Source organism: Calonectris borealis, chromosome 8 (genome assembly GCF_964195595.1).
Source record: "Calonectris borealis chromosome 8, bCalBor7.hap1.2, whole genome shotgun sequence".
NCBI classification, from domain to species: Eukaryota; Metazoa; Chordata; class Aves; order Procellariiformes; family Procellariidae; genus Calonectris; species Calonectris borealis.
In genome coordinates this window covers 14,063,964-14,088,176 of record NC_134319.1, presented here as the reverse complement: position 1 = coordinate 14,088,176, position 24,213 = coordinate 14,063,964, and the positions used below count along the sequence as shown (strand labels likewise).

Here is a 24,213-nt window from a genome sequence, read left to right as displayed (position 1 = left end):
GCAAACGTTGGTACTATAAAGACTATTACAAGCCTTACTGAGATTATTTTTACTTTTGGATTATCAACTGCATAGGTTGATAAGAGCGTAACAGTTTAAATGCAAGTCCATTTTAAAACAAAAGAACTAATGCTCTTTGAAACAAAACAAGAAAAGTGAGCAGTTATGTAATCTTTTATTCTTTAAAAATAGTACACTGGGGTTTTTGAAAATCATCAATAAGTATTTCCTTTTGCCAGTTCAATGCCTCTGGGATAAAGTAAAACAGCTTAAATATTCAGTGTTCATGCAAAATATAGCAATAGATTTACAGTACTACGCAAGTTTCCAGATTGTGTATTTAGTCTTATACCATTACACAACAGTTGGTCTTCAAATGTGGGAGCACTGTTATAATTCAGCTTTTTCCTTTAGTTGATCCTTCATACATTGATTCCTTGTCTTTAGCCTTTAATACTAATTTTTGTATTGAGCAAGGAACCTGGACACTCTCACAATTTGAAGGTTACTCTTATCTGATGCAGGAATGACAATCAATGCATATCCTTGCTTTCTTTAGTTGGCCCCATTAGAGAAAGAGATGATGCAATAAGAAAGTTTCGAGGGGAAGAAAGATTCCAGCTAAAGTAGAGCATTAGTAGTCATCAGCTAGAAAATAAAAGGGTTAAGAGAAACAGATAATTAGATTTTCATAATAGGAAAGATGCAAGAAGAATATTTGAGAATTAAGCGAATTAAAATGCTAACTCTTACTTTCAATGGTGAGAATACAGGTGCTAGCAGATGTGCCTCTGTTGTTGACGGCTTTACACATATATTCCCCTTCATCTTCTGGGAAGGTCTCTGGCAAGTAGAGGCAATAGGTTTCTCCTCTTTCAATATATTGATAGTCCTCAGAGTCCTGCAACATTTCCCCCTCAAACCACCATGTTACTTCAGGTTTTGGTTCTCCAGTAATTTTAACTGTAAATCTCACTGGCTCGCCATCAACAACTGATGTGTTTTTCAGTGACTTCTTAAACCAGGGAGCTCCAGATCGAGCTTGATCCTCCTCATCTTCACAAGTAGAACCATTAACAATGCTTCCCTCTTCTTCTTCTTCCTCTTCCCTTTTCTGTTTAAAATAATTTGATTTAGAACATTTGAAGTGGCAATAGCAGCATGACTGCTAGTGATAAGTATTTGATTACAGAGAAGTTGCCACGTTTCTGAGAAGGGGAAATGCCACACCTATCCTCACTAGATAACATAATGCACTGAATCTGGATATGGAACAGGGAGTAAAATGGGTTTTAATGAGGCTGGAATCTTAGGGTAAAATATAGGCATGAATGTAGATTCCATTTTTAGACCATTCAAAGGATACGATGAACTTTCCTTGCAGTATCCCTCTCACACTCTTCAAGAACATGTGAAAATACCAAAAGCGATTTTACATTATTGCAGCAATTCACAGCAGCTGTTAAAACAAGTATAATGTTCGTTTCATACCTTTGGCAGTGTTGCCATCAGTGGTAATCAGATGCTAAGTTAAAGGCCACTTAGGACTGAAGAAAAGGTACTTTGTAATTTATACCTTCTGTAATGCCGCATCAATTTCTTTTTGTTCAAACTGCATGCGTAGTAATTTCTGTTCTTCAATTCTCCTCTGCTCTTCCTCTTCCCTGGCTCTTGCCATTTGCTCAAAACGGGCCTTCATGTTTACTTTATGAGTAAATGGAGCCTCAGATTTCTTGGCTGGTCTCACATCTACCTCATCATCCTTGGGGGAAAAAAAAAAAAGGACTTAACTCATTTATTACCCTTTAAATGTGTATGATAATAAAACTAGTTTTGTAGTTCTCCTTAACTGAGCAAAGCCAGCCAGAGTCCTGTTTTTGTCAGAGGTTTGTTTAATGTTGGATTTAAGATCAAGCCTTGTAATAGTTTATCCCAGGGATAAGGTAAAATATAGAAAAATACTCCTAAAGATTTGTTTTCATACAGAAGTTGAATACTCTCTTGTGGCAATGGTAAGCCATGATTTTATGGTAGCTTCAACACCTAACACAGGTTGACCTTACAGAAACACAATTACAGTGTCAGTCATTAAATTAAAAGCTCAAAAATAAAAGATAGGCTTTGAGCTGATACTGAAGTGACTGGCTACTGTGGATAGGAACCTCAGAATGAAGCTCAGATCAGGCTTACTACTGTTAAGTTTCCTGCACTGCCAGATGATGTCATGAAAGCTCACACTGGTGTTATGGGTCACAGTGCATAGTGTTGATTTATTGGTTAGACTGATGGCTTCATTTCTTGTTTTTCCCCTCTGAAAAAATGTGAGAGGTTGCGGTCTGAAGCATAGATTAAGTAGGCATCCTTTTCTGCTCTACCCTGAGAAATGAGTAAAGATGATAAGAAGACTTGATCTTCAAATGGTACTGTTTGGGTTTTTTTAGTTCATACAGTGGAGAATGAATTAGAGTTCAGAAGGAGAAGCAATTCATGTGAGGATTAATTCTCAAATATGAATGTTTCAAACCCTCAGACTGGCAGGTTTCAGGTTGTTAAAACGATGCTGAATTGAGGACTTCGAGCAGAAAAACAGATCTCCGCTTGACCAGATGACTGATAATAAACTGGTGCTGTTTCCTTCACGGATGCTGAGATGAGACTTCCTCATGCATCCAAAGGAGGAAACAGGAAAGAAAGGAGAAAATAATTTTGGAAATACAGCAAGCTTTGGTGAAAGCAGCAGCATTGTCCACTCCTGGATCATTAGTGTGCTAGTTAAGTATATCATTAACATACACAGAATGCAGCTTACCTCTTGAAATTTTTCAGCTTCCCTTTCTCTTATTTCTTCATCCATTGCTCTTCTCTTAGCTCGCTCTTCTTCAATCTTCTTCTGTATTTCTTCTTGAGACAATTGTCCTATTTTTTCAAACTTGCTTTTTAAGTTCTTTGCCTGAATAGAACCACTTCTTTTTAGCTTTATTAATTCTTCATATTCTTTGCTTAGCTCAAAAGTTTCAGACTCTTCTTCCAGCTGTTCAGAAATTACAGAACATGTAAGATGGAAAATGCCCTAGTTATTTTTACTACCTGTTCTCCCCACAGATAGGTGTAACTTAATACACTTGAACAGTTCTCTTAGTTATTTGAAATCAGGACAGTGACTTTTCCCTCCAATTTCTTTTTTTTCCCCTCGCTATTTTCAGGATTACTGCGTTTGTATTACATCTAAACTAGATACAGATTTTAAAATATCTTGCTTCAATGTACCCTTTGTTCAAGGATTGCTGTCAACAAACCACCTTTCACAGACTCAGAAAACCAGATACCTAGCAATACAAAAAAACTTAGTTATCCTGGATTCATAATTTACTTCTCTGACTTGCAATATGATATGAAATAATTTTCTAAAATACAGCTATTTTGTTAAACAGAAAATTACTAATTTTTTTTTTTTAATTCAGTAAAAAGCAAATGAGATTTCAGGATGTCATGGCTGGAAAAGAAATGGCAGTCCTGGAATCCCTAGTCAAACCACATCTGAAGCTGCAATTGTTGATATTTTACTCCCTCCTTTTATGACCTCTGACAGTAAAGATGTATATGCATTTTATTTGGATGTCCCTGTCTCTCCCTTCTTCCCCAGGATGTAATACAAAATTTACTTGAGAAGTTCGCAATCTAGAACCTTTATTACTCACTCTAAGCTTCGCTTAACATAAATAAATAAATAAATGTAGTTATCTAACATTCAAAGGGAATAATAAAGAATTGCCACCCACAACCAAATGAAATTGAAGTGTAAAGTTCATGAACATGATGTTTTGGACATTTGGTATGCAAAGCAAATTTTGTGTGTGATCTTTAAAATCAACTGTGACAGTCTTCAAACCCTTGATACGCTGATTAGAAATAAGTTGAGGCCACTGTAATTCTTTCCTAATTAGTCAACACAGCATTCCCTTGAGGAAAAGCAAGAATTTTGCTCTTTCCTACTTTCATTTTTGTATTTTCATTTAGGAACTAGATGTTTCTGTTCTCCCAATATTGTAAATAATACATAATTGTTTTAGTAATACTGTAGAATTTTCAGAAGTGACTGTAAAATAAAATTACAAATTTGAAATTGTGTTTTTACTTTAAGGGTGGCCAGGGATAAAAGCGTTTTCCTGGTAGATTAGTGATTAAAAGTATGTATCTTATTATATACAATGTTATAGATTTTAGTAATTAACTGATTTATTATATTTTTATTCAGAGCATGCTTAACATATCCTTTGATATACAAACCTCTCCCATTTCTTGTCTCAACTGTTGAAATTCTTGCTTTTCCATTTCCAACTTTTGCCTACGCTCTTCTTCTGTGCGTCTCTTTTCTTCTTCCATTTTTTGTCTCAGCAACTCCTCAAAATTAATTTCCAGTTTACCAGGTATGAGAGATTCTTGAGAAACTGTTTTGAACATTTCTGGTGATTCATCATCCAGCACCTGCTGGAAATTCAGAGCATTAATGATGCTTCCTGAAGGTACCTGTGATGAAATCACAGCGTTGCTCAGACACTTCCAGTACATAAAGATAACCAAGTATTTTGCCCATATCTGCCACAGTACAGTAAGGTGCAATATGACAACCTGGGTATTCCTCTCATGTTTTGGGAGGGAGTGTGTTTGTGGGGTTTTGTGTTTGGCTTTAGCTCTTTATTATTACAATGGTAAACTTTTATAACTAAGATGAAGGTGTTTACTAAAATGCGGTCTTTTTTGCAAGATGATGGAGAGGATGTCCTCTAAATGTAGCTTCGGGACCTGAAACAATTCATTCCTGTTTACTTCACAGACTATCATTAGACAAATGGCTTCTGTTTAAATGTCATTGCTCTTAACGCTGAAGTACATATATCTGTAATCTTTTTCTAATCAAACTTAATTGTATTCCTGTTCTTAAGCAATATCAGTATTGCCAGTAAGGAAACGGAACAGAATTTTGTACAAGAAACTCTTCTTGTGCACAAATTGATTATATGAAGTTATGTTGCCAGTTCATTGCTTTGTACAAGCAACAGCAAGGGTTTCCTCCTTTCCCTGTCCTCTTCTCAGGCTTCTGAGTAGGGTTGGGCTTTGATGGTTATTCATGAGCAGTTTACTTATTTTGTAGACTATTGATAAGAAGATGGTAGGGCCTAGGAAAGGCGATTTTCATTACTTCCAAAAGCAGGAAGTGTAAGAACAAATATTTTATCAGACTGAATTTCTTGAAGCAAAGCATTACTAAAATACGAAGCTGTATGCTACAAAAATGGCCAGGTAACATGACACAAGTTATGCAGGAAGACTTTAAAATAACTTCTTGATAAAACCTATATAAATGTATGTTTGTGCACGTAACGATGTGAACTTATTAACAGAGCTTGACTCAACAGGAACATTCTGTAGATAAATGTGTGAGATGAGGTCAGATACTGATCTAGAACTGTGTGGTGATGCGGCTTTAGGCGCTATTTAATCAGCGCATGTTTGAAAAGCCCTGTGGCAAACGTTGAGCCCAAATGTGCCTTAAATTGTAGGCATTCCCAACAGTAGTAATCAGTCAAATGCTAGAAAGAATTAAAGGAGCAAAACTTCCATTTGAGAAAGTGTTTTAACTAGCTTTATAAAGAAACAGAAAATAAAGATATTTTTTAAAAGATTCTTTGGCACTCCCTTTTCTCTATATTGCTACTTACTGCTATTATAACTTACACCTTTCACTGCTGTTTGTGCCATCGTAGTTCGTACTGCTGTCTTGACCTACTTTGCCCATATCCTTTTTATTTGTCACAGCTCTTTCAATAGTTTTTTGGCCCAATCCCACTCAAATACTGCTATTCACTATAGATTTCCTTCAGATTTTCCCAAGTAAGCTTACGGCTGGACTTCAGCCCCACCATTCCTTCCATTCTTCATTTGTTTTGCATAATGAGCATATTTGTTGAAATTGCATTATGGAGAAGTGGAGTCAAAAAACAAAGCTGTAAACGATTTCTTTTGATGAAAACAATGCATAGCCACATAGTTTTCAGAAGCTAACCACGGCTAAATTAGCAAAGAAAGGTGAAAGTCTCTTGCTTGTGATGCATTGGTTCATATGCTCATCACTTCAGGAAGATCTAGAACTAAGTGAATACGAGAAGCATTAATTCAAAATTTACCAACACGTGTATGTATGAACTTAGAAGAGCTGTGCATATGAGCAAACACTAGCAGCTGTCTGCTCTGTATTTTTGGATCAGTTATGAAAAGACAGTAAGCCAACTTTTTCCTGGTTAAAAAACACAGGAAAAAATTCAGCTGAATTGGGTGATGCACAAAACCCTTGTGGTTAGTTCAGTAAATATTTTAGCCATATTTTGTGAAGTGAGACCATACTTCTTCTGCAAAGTGGGAACAGATGGTAGTGAGAAACAGTCCTGTAATAACCATAGTTTGCAGCACAGTCAACCAATTTTCAGTGGGCAAACAGTGACTGATACAAAGTAGAACCTTTTTTTATTTGTGCTAAGACAGGTTCTTCATGCAGTCTCTAACGGAAAGAGACTGACAGGGATGGAAGATGAATGCTTCAGTCTGAAAGCAATCACCTTGATGGTGGGAAGCATGGAAGTATAAATGTAGCACAAGTAAACGAGAAATAGGGAGAGCCTTCCAAAAGGAGGTGGTGTTTGTGTTTTCCAGCAATAATCTCACTACTTCTGTGTGTGTATACTTTCAAAACTAAATTAAAATGAATAAACGTGAAAAGGTTCTAAAATAACTACTTAATTTAGATGCTTAAATAAAAATTGAATGTGAGGTTTTACTACTTCTGAAAGAGATGATTAGTATGTTCTTCAAATGTTTAAAAGCACATTTGCATTGCTGCTACATTGTGTAGCTGTGGAAAATGGGGAAAGCATGGGCTTATATTTTCTGTTACAAGCAATAGCAAATGTGGTGTTCATATTCAGGATGGTAATTAACAGAAAATTTTCGAACATGTATATGCTGAAAATACATTTTCAGTTAATATTTTAAATTACTGAACATCTTCGCTGATTGCTGTTACAGTGCAATCATAGACTCTGTGCTATATCTAATGGATTAAACCCTGTTTAATCGGTGAGATTTTTCTTGCCCGGACACTTTGCTACATTGAGGCAGAAAAAAGACATTCTCAAGGAAGCAGGAGAAAACAGAAGACAGCATGTACTTTCTTTACTTTCCTTTAGTTGTCTGCTGGTTTTTCATAAAAATTCTAATGGCAGAAGTCCAGCAGCACTCTTTTTTTGTTTTTTTTTTTTCCTAGTGGCTTTAGCTTCTCTTTTCTTTCTTTGGAGGTATGGACAGACACTATTTTCCATAATTGCTTACCAGTACAATATCAAATATAAATTTACATTGTTGTTTCTTTGGATAGTCTTTCAGTGTAGAGGTCTTGTCTTTGGCCCAATTTTCAGGCAGAGGGAGCACTGCTAGCAATATTAGTAGTCATACAAAGCTTTAATTTGTCTCAAAAGCATTGCTTTGAATGATGAAGAAAATTTTATTAGGCATGCAGTTGGTCTTTCCCAATAAAACCGCAGAGGGGAATGTAGGAAGACACTGCCATGTCTTGCCCTTCCTTTTGAAACAAACAATAGTTAGTTTTAGTTGGTAGTTGTGTAATTTAATACTGTATTTCCTAACATCCACTAATAAGTAACTGGCTTATATCCAAAAGCCCGCTGAAGTTTGAAATTGTTGGAATAAGTATGAAGAATACAGTGAAAAGCTCCATGCTAGTTATTTTTTATAAATAATGTTGTTGTGACCCTCTGAAATCAGGCATCTTTTCTCTGCTTTCAGGTAGTGTTAGTACATCAATCCTAGGTCCCTGAAAATTTGTCTTCAATATAATCTCAACTGAAATTGTAGAAGTCATTGCATGTCACAGAGATCTGTATTTGCCTAAGGAAGTGCCGTATGACGAATCGTTCTAATGGTAAATGGCACGTTACTTTTTTTGTTTCTCCAAACAAGCAATGAAATACAATAAAAACATCAATTAGCCGAGTTCAGCCTTCTTCATTTTTCCTTCCTAAGGGGCCACAGGTGACTATAAAATTTGTACTTGTGGTGAGCAATGTTCTAGGATGCTATTAATTATGATTTAGCTAGGAGAGCTGATTGGTGGACACCCTGCAAAGGTAGAGAGATAAACTTAGAGAATTAAAAAGAATTGCTCTTCCCCCCCAAAAAAAAACCAACAAACCCTCCTTGTGAAAACTTTTTGCTTTCCAAGTTTGTTGCATCTAGCATGTTGGACATAATATCTGGTTTTGACTAACTTACTTGAAATCCTTTCTAAGCTTGCTGTGAGGAGGGATTGTTCTGTGATGATTTCTGGTAAACGATCTTGATTAGTTTACCCCCTACCTTCTAATAAGTAGTGAGGCGAACTAATTAATGAAGGAGTTGAAGCATGCATTAACTGTATTTAAAGCTTTTTCCCAGAGCTGCTTTCTAGTTCATTGGAGACATAGGTAAAAAATAAACTATATACTAAACAAAAATGCTATACCATGTTCTTCCTTGCTTCAGCAAATGCTCTTTTCTCCTCTTCTATGCGTCGTCTTGCATCTTCTTCTGCTTTCCTCTTTTCCTCTTCTCTCCTCTGTCTTTCTATCTCCTCAAAACTGAGTCTGAGTTTACCAGGACGGAATTCTTTAACAGAATTTTCAGATTCTTCATCGCCATCTTCATTTATCTTCAGAGAAGAGGGAGAGGAAAAAATAGAAAGAACTTATCCAAACATAAAAATATTCTTTATAGTAAATAAATACTCCATTAATTCCTTTCTGATCTTTTATAAATGTTTTTTTTTTTTCCTGGGGGAAAAAATGTATCTAGAGTTTGGTTCCTATAAGAAACATTTTAGTCTTGGTTTTAGCCAGGGGAGGGAGAAAAGAAATGTATTTCAGTATCCTGTATGTAACTTTTATAATTTTAAAAAAATCTGTTGAGTGTGTAATTCAAAGAACATGTGTTATCAGGAAAAGGCTGAACAATTAAGTACGTATTTTATGGTCTCAGGATTGGATTCTTTACTGTAAATCACTCCCTATTCACTTTCTTTGCATCACTTTCTTAGACCTTTATACCATCAAGTCTTTTTGTTTGCATATAAATTGTTTTCACCAATGCACTTACCAGTTAAAAAAATGCTGTAGAGTTTTATAGCAAAACTAAATCAATTAACATTTTGCTATTACCCCAGACTGAGATTTTTGCTTCTTTTCTTTTTAGACATTTAATCATCACTGAAGAAAGGGAATTGAGATACTCTGATCTCTTCACTATTGCTTGTCTCCAGTGAACGCTTACCTGCTAAGAGAAGCCTGTGGTTTGCAAACTGCAATCAAGAACAAAAGAACAAACCACCTTCAGAAGATATCTCAGAGTACTTATTTGTTAACAGAGGAAATTGACTGGGAACTGTCATAGTATTCATATTCCAAATTTCTCTATACTGCAAGCAGCCCTGGGACTGGTATGTGGGGTAGCCAGTTAAGGGAATTACAGAAAACTTTTATTTGGAATTCATGGGGGAAAAAGAAAGAATTGAAGGAAATTAACTGCTGAACTCTTCCTTTAAGAAAACTTTTGACTTCAAATTTTGACAACCACTGATATCATGTAAAACTTCATGTTAGAAAATTTCTTTTGGAATAGAGAATTTGTAAATTACTTTATATTACTTGGTTAATAAATGCATATACACAAGGGTGAGAGATGCGAACAAAACTTCAGACAGAATGGCTAGTGAGTTCATGAAGTTCTCTCTCCTTCATTTTCTTCCCTCTTCTCCTTCACTAGTATCCCCTGCCCACTCCCAAATAAAAAGAAAAAAGTGCATTATTGACATAATGTCAAGGTTATTGGTGCAGAAAGGTTAAGTTATTTATTGGAGGTGGGGGTGAAGGAGTAAACTACAATTTGGGTATCTATCTGCCTAAACCTAGAACCCTCTCAATTTGGACCAGTTGGGAATTTCAGTGTTTCAGCTTTCTGGAGGTTCTGTGTCCTGTTTTGTTTTTCTTTTCCTTGGAGAATATCAATTTCTTGATGTTTTTGAAGTATAGTCAACATAGTGATCTTGAGCTGTTTGTCCAAAAATGTCCATTCATAATTATACTCTTTTTAAGTTAAAGTTAGCAAATTCCTAGAAATAATTTTTTCAAAGATGTCATGGAAGATTAAAATCTCATTTCTCATTAATCTTCTTTGTATGTGAATTTAACAAAGTCATTATGATCATGATTGTACAGGGGAAAGATTTAAATACAGAACTTTAAAAATGCTTTTGGAAATGGAGCAATGTAAAGTGAGGAAATATAGAACTAAACTATCTGGTGTATCTTACGTTAATACTAAGTGTATGATTCCTTTAGTATGATCAAAGAACAAACTATAGTGAGGTCTGTTTTGTTGATCTAGAATAGTTGATCTAGAATAAATCTGGCTTATGATAAAGAACACATATGGAGGCAGTTTTGCAAGTAATATAAAACAGGAATTGTGAGCTACATTTCTGTTAATTTGGGGCTTAATCTAGTAATTTCTAGTATATTGTTGTTTATGTCAATACATACAAGAGAGCTGACCTGTCTTTTTTCCCGTTCTTCATAAGAGGAAAGCTGTAATTGATGTTATTTATCGATTTATTTATAAATATGGGAATAAGAAATAGCATTCTGTTACTACAGAATGTTTTCATTAAAAACTGGTTGCTGAAACATCTGAAGCACTATTTAAGAACAAAACAGACAACTAATTTTCTTCTTGAGGACTTACAGCTTAAGGTACTACAAACTGTAGATATAAAACCTGCTAAGGTTGCTGGCAAATTTAAAACACATAAATTTCCTGGATTTACTAAAAGAATGTCTAAAGCATTATGCCAGTGTGGTTACTGAGTTAAAATTAAGGTCAAAAATACGTCTTTCAAAAATTAATGGTGATACAATTTTCAGACTCTTAACAGCTTGAAATATAGTTAAGGAATAAGAAAAAAGAAGAATCAGATACAGGAAAGAATGTAAAAGCATATCCTATGCGAAAATTCTGTAACAACATGAACAAAATATGTATTTACCATTCGCTGTCTAGCTTCTTCAAAGGCACGTTTTTCCTCTTCTAAACGCTGCCTTGCTTCTTCCCCTGCTTGCCGCCTTTGATTTTCCTGTCTTTGTCTTTCAAGTTCTTCAAATGTCACTTTCAGCTTCCCAGGAGACAGAGGCTCTTGTGTTTCATTTTCACCCTGTGTAAGAAAAATGAAATAGTTATATCTTAAATAATAGATATTTATTTCTTAGGTATTTTTAGATGAGTGGTTTACCATGACAAATGAAAGGCACTTGGTTTCCTTAAGGAATTGGTTTTGTTCCTCATATTTTAGCTTCGTTTCTTCATCCTGTCTCTCTCTTTGTTCTGCTCTCTCCTTTCCTGTGTTCTCAAAGTTTATTTTCATCTTCCCAGGTGTTTTGGTGGGTTTTACAGGCACTACTGTAACTAGCAGTGAATCATCCCCTTCCTGTCCAAAAAGATATTTGTTATATTTTCGTAAAGCTTGACTTCTAGATAGGCTCATTTCTTAATGAAACTGCTGGTTTTACCTTTATGCACTAAAGCTTCCAGAAGAATTACTTGTATTGAGTATTAACAACAAGAATAAACCCATCTGCCTGAGGCAGTCACTAGTTTTCTTGTAATATCTGAAGAGCATCAAGGCTGAATTATATTTCAAATGTAACAGCTGGCAAACTCCTTCATTTCTTTACATATTTTCATTAACAGTTAGTTATAAATATTCATGGTTTGGAGAAGAACAGGTGAAATTTTGAATACGTAGCAATTGTAGCCACACTCTAGTTCCAGTCTTACATTTACTAAGTAAAGAATATACTGCAGTTGAATAAGCTAGTCATTCTAGAAAGCAATCTGTAATTTGTCAGGCAGAGTAATTTTTTTGAAGGATGTTGCTGCTTCAAAACTATTTCCACAACTTACTTGCCAAAATACATTTTACCGAGGTTTTTTCACAAAATACCATGATTAACAGGGATACTGTCAAATAACTTAAAACGAATGGGTTTTTGTTTGTTTGTTTGTCTTTCCAAAATTATAGTAGGAATGTGATTTTCTTGTGTTAGTGAAAGACAATAGGACCTTTGGACCTAGCTTTTTGAAATTAAACATTTATTTGCAAGACTTAAAATCCAAACTCTCATGGTAAAAAAAAAAGGTAACTGAGGAAGTGTTCAGACATCTGTATATTGACAGAATCCCCTTTTAATTTCAAGTTTAAGGCAAAGAGCTTTAAGATGATACTTTCCAAAGCAAGAGGACTTAGATTATCATTGCCAGTATACCTCAAATCATTCTGGTGGCTTTGAATATTTACATTTTAGATGTTTTTAACTAACCACGAAGTATTCACAGTGCAGACTCTATTACAAACTTAAATAAATTCACTTCAAGTACAGACATATAGTTCCGTATACTTTAAAAATTTGTTAGCTTCTTGGTTGAATTTTAATTAGGTATTTGTGTGCCCTTTTCTAAGTTTTCCCAGCCCAAATTACAATAATAAAACAAAGTGAATAAAAATGTAGGTGAACATTTCTTTAAAAAAAATCTGATTACCTCTGCTGCTGATTCAGTTCCCGTATTGTTAAAGTCATCAATCTATTAAATGAGAATTTCATATGATTACATTACTTTGGCTCTTTGCCTTAGATTTGCAAACATAGAACTGGAAATTCTTTTTGTATCAGTGATGTGTATGTAGCATTTAAATTCACAGAGATGGTAATGACTGAACCTTTGCTGGAATACTTCAGATAGGTTAGCTTGTTGAGGAAGAGGGAACATGACATAAAACATCATACAGAAAGTATGCTAAAGTGTTCTTAACACTTCAGTGATGAACTGAGAAGAGTACTTTAGATGTCCATTTAAGCATTCCAGAATTGTGTAAAAAGAAAAAAAGCTAAAGCAAGATCATTGATTATTTCTGATTCAAGTGACATTGTCTTCCTCTCAGCTCCTGCAAAATTCATGGTATGTACTTCTGCCTTTCAGAGTAGATTAAATATATGCTAAATACGTTTCCAGTTAAAAGTCCAGTTTTAACAATGTTAAAAGTCTTAGTAGAAGATACTATCCAAATCCTTGTTGAAAACTGACTCCTCCTATAGCACTGTTTTTCTTTTCTTACAACAAAAACAAACATAAATTAAGTACTACTATCTTTTGCTAAATAAAAATTCGCTTATGGTTCTAGCCTGTCATTTAGATGTTCACTCTCACTGCAGTATTTGCAGCAGTGAAGAACACTTACAAAAGGAACTAAATATGATACCCCAATGCAAAATCCTACAAAAGACAAACTTTGCTTTACTGGCATCAACAAAAGTTGGAGTCTGTTCACATATATATGCAAAAAAGATTCACAGAGTGGCAAAGGAATAAAACATGATCTGAATCTTCATGATTTATGATTTTTACTGCATTAGTATATTCTCATTTTTGCCTGCCAATGGCACTTCCCTATTTCTTCTTGCTTGCCTTAGTTCATCTATCACTGAACTGTATTGACTAATGTATAAGCAAAAATTGTCTAAACTAAGGGTTGGTAAAATATAAGAAGCATTTTTAAATTAATTTTGTAAATTCTATAAACTCTTGTATGCATATGACATCAAAATTTGTGCCTGATTAACATTCCTACCAGGTTTATGCCTGCCTGGTTTCATCTGTAACTCAAATTTAGTGCTTAAAAAAATTGTTACCGTAAAGAAGTGAAGATGAAGATTCTCCCACTTCCATCCTATTGAACATCTCCCATGTAAATCACCACTATCAGAAATCTTAAGATCAAATCCTTCTGATCAATACAAAACTTTTTTTCTTGTGTTGATTGTTTACAATTATAACCTGGCTATTGTGATCAGATGAACATACCTCCTGTGCTTTTTTTGCTAATTCTCTTTGAATTTTTCTTTTTTCAATCATGTCTTGTTCAATTCTGCGCTTTCTTTCTTCTTCCATTCTTTTTCTTTCTTCTTCTTGCCTTTGTTTCTCCATTTCTGCAAACTTGCCTTTAACGGTTCCTGTGAATATGAAAAACACAGTTCAATAGGTACATCTAATACTTATCTAGTGGCCTTTAAAATCAGGCCTCCCTTACCTATTAGCTTTGGAACATAGCCTTTTTCTATTTTAGATGATTTTGCGTCATCGTCTTCATCAGATCCTAGTAGTTCTTTCATCTAGTTGACGAAACACAGAAAGTAAACTGTCTTTATACCTTACATAAAATCCCAATATTATCATCTTAAAATAATGCGAAAAGATTTTCACAAATAATATTGAATATTAAAATAACACAAAATATTTGCAAAGAAAATAACCTCCTGCTTTCTCCTGTTCCATTCTCTCTCTCTAACATATTGTTCTTTTCTTCTTTGCTTTTCATCTCTAGATCTCCTTTGATTTCTTTCTTCCCTTGCTTTCTGCATAGCTTCAAATTTATCCTTTACATCACCCTTGTGAAGCTTGGGCACATAGGATTTTTGGACGGGTTTAGATGAAGAAAGCAGAATCTTGGTGAAGATATAGAAGAAATGAAGATAAGAAAAAGAAAGTTGAAACAGATGGACAGAAATATTCTGATAGATTGGATTAGAAAGAATGTAAGAACATAAAACAGAAGTGCATTTGGGATTATGAACTTTGTGCCACTAGCCATCATCTATTAAGCATCATTGTATTTGTTCATAAATAGTAATAAATGCTAAAATATCCAAACCAACATTTAGCATTGTATTAAACTTAGGCTATAAGTAATTGTAATGAATAGCTACGTAACTAAGTATATGAACTATGTGAATGTACATTTTCAATTACTATGGCTTCAAAAATTAGATACAGATTTATATTGTTGCTTTGAATCATAAGCAATCACCAAAGAGCCTCCCTACCCCTAGCATTTAAAACAGATATAAAGACACAGACACATAATACAGTATGTATGTTTTCTTCTGCAACACTTCAACAGCCACATATGGTTTTTAAATAATATTATTTGTTCATTTAAAACTTCCAATACATTATATACTTAATATATGCTTTTTTAATATTTAGAGAAACTCAGAAGTCCAGTGATTTTATGTTATAAAGTGTCAAGATGACTGGACTTACAGGACTCTGATATTGGTACGGCTACCGGACAGTTCTTTGTCAATGCTTATTCTGTATGTGTCCAAACAGTAAGAGAAATTCCCACTTTTCAGAACTACTGTGAAGTTTTCTCTCTTTTTACTGTAATCACTACAGGAATGCTCTCAATACAGTAATGCTGAGAAAACTGGCTGAAAACATTCCATGTTTCATATTTTCCACCTAAACCAATAGTTTTTGTTCCTGCTTTTGTTCCTGTTGTTCAGTGAGTCTATGTAGAAGAAGAAATATTTGAAGTAGCCTAATATTTACATTTTAGAATTAGATGGGAATGTTGCCCTGAATTTCCCCCCCAACATTTAAAGTTTCTTCATATTCTGTTACCTTTATTTTGCCTTCCTCCTTCAGGTTTTTTTTAATAACTGTAAGAACATATTTCACAGATTCCATCAAATCAGATAGTTTCCGTGAGCTACATTCAAGTGCCCTTCCATTGTCTTAAAATAACAGCAATACCAGCAAAATTCCAGTATAATTGTTTGTCTTTTACAATTGTTTGTAATTACTCTTTTTGCAAGCATCAGTTGTAAATTACTACATTACTTTGATTATTTTAAAATTGGTACATACCTCAGTTTTCTGTGCAATGTCATTCATGGCTACTGTATTGTGCTCTGCACCTGGTATGGTTAAGATTGCTTTCAGTTTCTACCTGAAAGAAACAGTTGTAGTTACATTCCTTTCTTTTCCTTTTAAATGATGCTTTAACCATCTTCCTATAAATAAGTTTGCATAGGCTGAAATCGATGTATCACAATTTCATTTGGTCCTTTGAGGCTCTTGAAGACATGAATAGGTTCTAAGTATGCAACAGTAATTAAAAGAACAAGCTCATGATTCATGCTCATAACCCCTCTATATAGTCCTAGATATTTGTTTTTAATTTCCATTTAAAAAAAAAACCAGAAAAAGTAACTTGGAGCCAAGCTCTGGCTGCCCTGTCTGGTGTGTTGCGAAACTGTGTTTCTCCATACTCCTGCTAGCAGAAAGGAATGTGCCCTGCACCTCCGCCGCTCCCCTGCAGCCTGACGGGTGAGCCAGGGAGCTCAGGTCGCACGAAGTGTGTGGAGCGCTCGGGCCAAAACCCCACAGCCTCCTGGAGACGCTGCCTCGCCTTTGTACGGCTGCCAGGAGGGAAGATGGCCCGGTGGCTGCGGGGACCTACCTGTGTTTCAAGATGCAGCTGGATCTCCTGCCTGGGCGAATGCTCTTGCTTGAGTCTCGGCCAGGCTGGCAACTCTCAGCTCTTCACCCAATACGGGAATACAAAATGCCTTCCCTTCTCCTAGGGCTATTCTAGGGAAAACTAGTGCTAAAAACTATGAAATGAGATAGGTAAGCCACAAACATACCTTAGAGAAAGTATTTATATCATTTAATTGTGGGCTGGAAATGGCACTGCATTTTTTAAGAGAAATTACACTGTATTTATTAGGAACCTAACAGAAAGGCACTTCAAGTTCAGGGCAAGCCTTTTCCTTCCCCCCCCCTTTTTTTTTTAAATCGTCAGATCTATCAGAGCTTGTGGGAGGAAGGAAACCATGACATGACGCCAATACCACTGCTGTCTGTGCTACACCGATGCCCGGAGTCCCAGGCAAGCCTAAAAACTCAGTGTGCCAAACACGGTGCAAACAAACGGACTCAAAGGCTCAAAGTAAAAAGGCTAGAAAAGTAGCTTGCTACTGGAAGGCACCTGTCACTTGTTGTTTAGGGGAACTGAAGTTGAAGTCAGGGCGTTTCATGATAGGGAAAGTTAAGCTCTTAGTAGTTCTTAGCCTTTAAGTTCTCTAATTCTTAGTTACAAGCAGATTATAAACATGGGAATTTTTATGTGGTGTTCAAAATAATGAGCTTTAAGAGTTGTTGTCATGTAAGCTCTCCAAAAATGCACCAACGTCATCAATGCTCATTGGTGCTGCTGTAGCTATACAGATCGGATGAGATTCTTAGATATCTTGGGATGTTTTTCCAAATGAAAGCAGTCACCACATATGAAACACGAGCATGTAGCTACCAATTCTGCCCTGGTTTACGAATTCCAAACTCTTCAAATTCAGTTTCAACAGAGGTGTTCTGGAGAACACTTGGGTGTACCTTTTCAACGAATGAGTATGGAAAGTCATTCCCCCCAAATCAGGTTGACAAACACCTCATTTGTAGTCTGACAGGAATCCAAGGCATTTCAGTTTGTCACTTGTGAACACATGAACATAAAAGTACTAAGTGTTAGTTCCTATTCAGGCCGTTTCAGATCAGCAATAGCATGTTAAAATTCTGTTGTGTCTAGAACGGCAGATGATAACTTCACTAGCAGTCTTGTGGTCTCAAGGTCCCCATGCACTTTAACACACATTTGTATATTGTGCAGTTGGGTTTGCTTTTTGTAAGCTTTAGCTTATTTCATGCAGGTAAGTAAAATCCCATTGTGATCCGTATAACCTTAAAACTAGTTAAAATCCATTCACTTCCTCATTTTTCGATGCAGGTCTTGGAGAAGTTCTCTGTTCTCTTCTTTTGCTTCTCTGCTTTTTTAATTTCTTCTTCCCTGCTTGTGGCTGATGGCCTTTAGCCTCGTCCTTAAAATACCAACGCTGAATAAAAGGTTTACTGCATAAGCCCATCAGAAAGCAAAGGAACATCATGCACTGGTACAATTCATGCACTGAAGTAGCCTGGGACACAGAGATCTTCTAGCCTTCACACAGGGCTGGAGCAGAAAAGTAAGTCCCAAAGATAATCTTTCACACGGAATTCCATTTCACCTAAACACCTCAAGTGAGGGTTACTGCTAACTGTCACTGCAGCAACATGCCCTAACTATATGGCTTCCTCTTGAAGTCATTTGAAAACTGACTATTCCAAAGTCTGATTTGTTTATTATATGCAATTAATTGTAGGAAGAAGATTAGGTTTACAAGTCTGAGAACACAATTTAGCTTTTGAGCTTCTGGATCAACTTTGTATCGAACCTTTCTGATAGCTCTAATAACCTGAACTCCTTGACAGTGTCACTAAGATTGCTGACACCTTCCCTCTAATAACAAATCTGAAATTTTTTTTAACGGTGCAAATGTTGGAAGACATTTTCTTTGCAAATTCCTACTGCCTGAACTTCCAAAAACGCGCCAGTCCAACAGGTTATGGGCCCTCAAGATGGCAGATACGTTTCTGCCGTTTGGATTACTGCCCTATATGCTATTACTTCAGGCTACTTTCCAGTTCTTTGGCATCACTAACTCTTAATATGCTTGAAGGTTAGCCAGCTGGCTCTATGACATTTTGCATCTGCAAGTCATCCTACCTCCACCTTTGATGCTAAGAGATACGGATATGAAGCAGTAGGGCATTACTAAACATGATACCACCCATGCTTGCACTTTCATCTCTCTCCGTGGCAGTTAAACCTTGAGCAGAAACAGCAGCAGGACATTGCCTCAGGCACCTCTCAAGGCAGATGAGTAATTGCCAATAAAGACAATCCAGTACCTTTAAGAAAAAAAGCAGCACTCCTTCAGTTTTGGCGTGGGTCCGCGAGGCAGTGACCACTGCTTCAGGAACTACTACAGTGGGTTGAAGCTCCTTTGTATCTGCCTTATCATTAGGAGAGGATCCACACAGTCAATGTATTGTTGCTGAGAAAACCAAAGTGGCTAAGTCAAGAAGTCCTGACACCTACAAATCGTGGAAGAACAGTGCCTTCATCATCTGCCAATAACTTTGCATGAAGTATGTGGTAATAAATCTTCCAATACAAGAAACTTTGACATATTTTATTTTCTAACACTAGCTACTTTTAAATAAGGTATCTTCCTACCAATTCCCTTTTGAGAGGAACTACTTATATGTTGAGGTTGTATATATATCCTTTTTTAGTAGTAATTTTCCCACAGAGTTCATTTAATACAAGCCATGCTTATTCTTGGAGGCAACGAGTCTACTTACACATGTACTTACTTCAGAAGAGATTTGTCCTCCTATTATGAAGCTGTCCAATCTTAAGATTCAGTCTCATCTTTTCTTTTATTTCCTGAGATCAACGTATCTCAGGAAAAGCTGTAAGAGGTCCCCATTGAAGCTTCCCACTCAGAAAAATCCCAGATTATAATGTTGAACATAACCATGATCAAAAAATGAATTGAGCTTGTTACCAGGCTTTTCTTTGCCTATCCAGTCTCATCACTCTCGCATTCACCTGACACTAGTCTGATTTTTTTTTCTCCACATTTTAACTTTCCTATGATTAAACGAGGTATCTCAGGAAATGTTAGTCTTGGTGTTATAATGTTTATATTGAAAGTACTAGACTGCAGTTCCACTTTCAAACGAGGTCTACATTGAGATTTTTTCCTTGAAGAGAAATTTAACCTCCATCCTTTGATCAATGGTCCTACCTCTGGAATCGAATGGAAGAGAAAATGCCATTACTAGAATGGCTTGGCTGGCCATAATGCAGGGAGTGATCTCTACGAAGTTTCAAGTGAAAATTTAATACAAAACCAATAATGCATAGGAAACTAGGCAATAGATTAGAAAAACTCTGTAAAAAAAAAAAAAAGTACTGTTTTCAAGCATCTTATTTGTTTGCTGTAAATGGGTAAGCTACCACCTCCAATATGTCTTGATTTGTTATGATCATAGCACTTTCTCAACCCTTCATACAGACTCCCTAAAACCTTACTTTAGGCAAAATAAAAGTGAACAAAGAAAACCATTAAGGAGACGCAGAAGGTTTGATGGCTCACAAGTCCCAAAATCCATCTCCTTAAATCTAATTAATTTCCATTTTTGAAAGGAGGTCAGTCTTCAATTGATCAAAAACTGTTGTGCAGCTTTAACAAAATAAAAAAACTCCCATAATAAAATTCCCCTTCATGAGAAAACACAGAAGTTCTTGATTTTCAGTGGAGGGAGTAACATCCTGACACCAGACGCAAAAAAATACCAGCATTTTCCTGAACTGAACACTACTCTCTACAACAGGAGTACAAAGCCAGGACTTTAAAAAAAGTTGAGTTCCTCCGTGATTTCTCCTTTCGGGAGGCCCTCCTGCTGTCCTGTGGCTACTGTGAGTTATAAATAAGCCCTTCACGGCACGGTCTAAGTTACGTTTACCATCTGTCTCCTCTTTGTGATCTGCTTGCAGGGAAGACTCCATTATATAAGAAAACCATATTGTGGGAGTTGGAAATTCACTACTTGCAGCCAAAGCACTTAGGAGAGGAAAACACAGGCCACAATGTTAAAATATTTAACGAAATGTTAAATAGAACTGGAAAGAGGAGGGGAAAGAGAGCGACGTTCAGCATTTATGTCCTTACTGTAACTCGTCTGGAATGACACCACCAGTTGTTGTACTAAATTACAGATACTAAAGTAGATACTAAAATTATCGTGCGTAGGGGAAGATCCCGAACTGGCACAAACTGTCAGCTCCACTGAAGCCAATGAGTTATGACAATTAACACCAGCTGTCTAAACTTCACATTTTGTAAAATACAAAATACAAAACTACTTCCACTCGCTTGTATTTCCTTCATTAAGTCTTTATAATTAAAGACTAGAATGCTTACTGACAATTGACCCAGATAATTCAATTTCATACACAAACTCTTCCTCAATCTTTGAATTTATTGCACTTCGACATTTATTGAGAGTCTCGTATTATAGTAGAATAGTCCTTGCAGATATGATGTTATTTATAAAAACGTATTTATTAGAAAGGATTTTGTCTATGTCTGTTTATATAACTACAAATACTTTTGATGTGACAGTGCCATGCAGACCCGCTGCTGTATTAAAAAAATAAAATCACCCTTCTCTGTAGAAAAAGTCTGCCTGTTAATTCCTTACTCTCATCAGCTACTATTATGGGGTACACAGGCTCCAGAGCAAATGTAGTGGGGGCTGAGAGACTGCTCTGTTACGGGGGGAGCCCTGCTCAGATCTTCTGGCCCATGATTTCATGTTCCAAGATATCTGCTGATCCTAATCATGGGTGGCAGTAAATTGTGAACCGAGGTCCCCAAGAGAAAAATCAGCGTGTTTTGCCCCATGCCTTAGTTCCTCCATCCCCCGCTGTGTCACAGCAGCTGAAGAGAAACAGGATGATTTGAGCTCAACTCTTGTTGACTTCACTGACAAGACTTCAGAGATCAGGGTACTGAAATGTGGGATAAAATACTGGACATTGAAGCACTACTGAAATTTGCTGCTTCTCTTCTCAGATGGCGGGACACAGCCTATCTGCCTCGTCTCTGAAATCCTCGTGGTCAGCTCAAACTGAACACAGCGGTGGGCACTCCTGTGCCGCTGCCACAAAGGAGAGGTCTCCTGGCTTCCTGGGGATAAACTGCTGCTGCCACTTGACCAACCCTACTCTGCTGGTAGCGCTGATGCCATAAAAACCAGATCATATGTAATACCTTCAGCTGAGCGGGTATGGCTGCCTGCAGTGCACCGCAAAGGGTCACTCCTACTGCTTCCCGAACTGCTCTTCCACCGTCGTTAACCTTCAGCTCCGTTTTCCCACAGCTAGCTTCCAGAGGGCGTTCCTTGTTAAAGGAGTTTCAAAGCTGAATATCCAAGTATGGTAAATGACAGATTGTCTGACTTCTTTCATGAGGAAACTACTCATATAAAATACTCCAAATGCAGTTAGAGAAGGTATTTCTTAGGCATGTTTTAACCATCTACCCAGTTCTTGTATTTCACCAGACTATGCTTTCTACATACACTACACGTACTCTCATTCTTCTGTATGTTCCTTAATACACTTGGCCCTCTTATAAGACTAATTATTATTTTACAATTTCATTTCATTGGACATTTTTCTAAGAGATCTAAGGTCTCTTAAGACCTGAAATCTAAGATTAAGAGTACTATGTTTTCTAGCACACAGTTACTTGCCGATTAATTTTCGAAATACTAATACATTTCATTAAACATGGTTTTTTCGCAGATGTTTATTGTTTTAGCAGAAGCTCTTATTTACCTAAACCAAACGTGATAATAAATAGTTTGTGAGCTGTCACGGAAGCCCACTATTTTCTTCCAAGCCACGCTGTCCTAGAGCCATCACTTTCGGATGAAGCAGAACCTATCAACGCACTCAGTACGCCCCTGCTGCTGAAGACCACACGAACGAAACCGAACTCCTTTTCATGTAGAGACGTGCGGTTTATGAACACGGGGGATTTTGGAGCCACTTTCATTAAACACCCATCGCTGAGAGGCAGACTCACAGCGGCGGCCACCCCTCCCGCCCGGGGCACGGCGCGGGACGCCAGCAGGGAAGCTGCCGCCTGCCCGGGGCTCCGCGCGGGCCCTGGGCCGCCTGTTGCGGGGCAAGTGGAAGCGCTCACCCCGGCGGGGTTCCCGGGCGGACGCCAGCCCGCCCTGCGGTCCTTCCACTTGCAGTCAGCGACGCCTCGCGCCCGTGCCGGCGCAGCGCCGTGCCCCGGGCCCGCCGCGTCCCGGCCCCCGCCCGGCGCCCGGGCCGTGGGGGTCCCCCGCCCAGCCGCCCCCGGCGGAGCCCTCGCCAGCGGCCGCTGCAAGCCCCGCTCGGCGCATCCCGTTATCCCTTCCCGCGAGGCTGCGGCCAGCCGCCCCCACCGAGGGGGCCTTTGCGGCCCTCGCCCACCGCGCCCTCCCCTCCGGGGCCGCGGTGCGGAAGGGGTTGCTTCTCCCGACAGACCACCGCCGGGGGGAGCCGGCCGCCGGGGCTCTGAGGGGGCGACCGGCGGAGCGGGCTCCCTGGCGGCGGGGCCGTGAGGCGGCGGGGCCGGCCGAGGGGCGCCGGGGGGGGCAGCCAGCCCGGGCCCCACCGCAGGAGAGGGAGCGGGGCAGCAGCGCGGGGCGAGCGCGGAGCGAGCCCGGAGCGGGCTGGGCTGTGCGCGGCGGGGAGCGACGCGGACCCTCTCTCCCTCCCGCGGCCGGCGGAGCCGCTCTTACCTGTGCGCGCTGCCCCGCCGCTGCGGCTCGGCGTGGTCCCGGCGGGCGGGCTGGCGGCTGCGGAGCGCCCCTTGGCTGCGGAGCGCCCCTTGGCTGCGGCCGCCGCTCCGCCGCTGCAAGTTTCCATAAAAGTCGCGACGCGCGGCCGGCGCCCGCATTCCAGGCGAGCCCCGCGCCGCGGCAGCTGGCCCGGCCCGGCCCGGCCCGCCTCGGTCCCGGCCCCGGCTCCGGCCCCGGCCCCGCGGCGCGGCTCGGCACGCCATGCCCGGCCCCTCGCCGCGGCGGGGGGCGCAGCCCGGCCGCCCCGCCAGACCCCCCGCCCCCGCCGCGGACAGCCGCCCGGGCCAACAGGCTTATTTCGGGCCGGAGGCACCACGGAGCTATAAATAACCGGGGAGGGAGGCCGCCTCCCGCCTAGCGCGTTCCTGGCCGCGCCGTCCCTGCCGCCGGGCAGCGGGCGAGCGGCGGGAGAGGGCTCCGCGGGCCGTGCAGGCGGAGGGGACGGGGACCCGCCGCCCCGCAGCCTCCGCCGCCCGCCCGCTGTTGCCCTGCCCGCGGCTGAGGCGGCGGCACCCCCGCTTTTTCACGGCCACATCCCCAGAGATCACTGCCCCAGGTCACGGCAGGGAGCCGACAGCCCAGCAGCTAATTGCCACCGCGTACCTACAGCTACCGCAGCCTCAGCACACCGCCGCTCGCACCTCCCGGCCCCCGATCAGACCTGGCCAGGAACGCGGGCCACGCAGGGAGCGCTCCACCGCCACTGGTTCTTGCCCTGCCAGAGGGGAGGCTTTATACCGACCGTGGTCAGGTCCTAGGTCGTTTTATGGCACATGGAGAGCAAGCAACTAATAATAGTAATGTGACAGTTAGCTGAAGGAGCGGAGAGGAATCTAGCGGGTGCCAGACCTGTGAGACAGAGCACGCATTCGGTTTAAAGCAGCGCCTTTCTCTGGAAACTTTACA

The 24,213-nt window shown here is 39.2% G+C and overlaps 2 protein-coding genes across 26 annotated transcripts in view; one reads left to right on the top strand and one right to left on the bottom strand.

Annotated features, from left to right (window-relative positions):
* FUBP1 (far upstream element binding protein 1) overlaps positions 1-14,863 on the top strand; it is a 41,833-nt gene extending 26,970 nt beyond the window's left edge. For 2 of the 4 annotated variants that reach the window (XM_075156099.1, XM_075156108.1), the window contains one exon: positions 9,298-9,795. In XM_075156099.1, the coding sequence (XP_075012200.1) occupies positions 9,298-9,315 (18 nt within the window). In that variant the 3' untranslated portion in view covers positions 9,316-9,795. Of the gene's footprint in view, positions 1-9,297; positions 9,796-14,536 lie in introns of those variants that run through there. The other 2 variants (XM_075156097.1, XM_075156103.1) reach the window with 2 other exon arrangements.
* On the bottom strand, positions 157-23,356 carry NEXN (nexilin F-actin binding protein). 22 transcript variants are annotated; one of them, XM_075156073.1, is made up of 14 exons: positions 23,248-23,356; positions 15,865-15,946; positions 14,466-14,657; positions 14,243-14,324; positions 14,017-14,165; positions 12,697-12,738; positions 11,390-11,584; positions 11,147-11,311; positions 8,573-8,758; positions 4,288-4,527; positions 2,810-3,031; positions 1,577-1,762; positions 754-1,114; positions 157-648 (listed from the first exon to the last, which is right to left on the bottom strand). In XM_075156073.1, exons 2-14 carry the CDS (start codon positions 15,889-15,891, stop codon positions 635-637), a joined length of 2,061 nt encoding a protein of 686 aa, XP_075012174.1. In that variant the 5' UTR covers positions 15,892-15,946; positions 23,248-23,356; the 3' UTR covers positions 157-634. The 22 variants fall into 22 exon arrangements, with proteins under 22 accessions (XP_075012174.1, XP_075012181.1, XP_075012173.1 ...); XM_075156080.1 differs by lacking the exon at positions 14,466-14,657 and having other exon boundaries at positions 23,248-23,353; XM_075156072.1 differs by lacking the exon at positions 23,248-23,356 and having other exon boundaries at positions 15,865-15,990.
* Between the last annotated feature and the right edge of the window lie 857 nt (positions 23,357-24,213).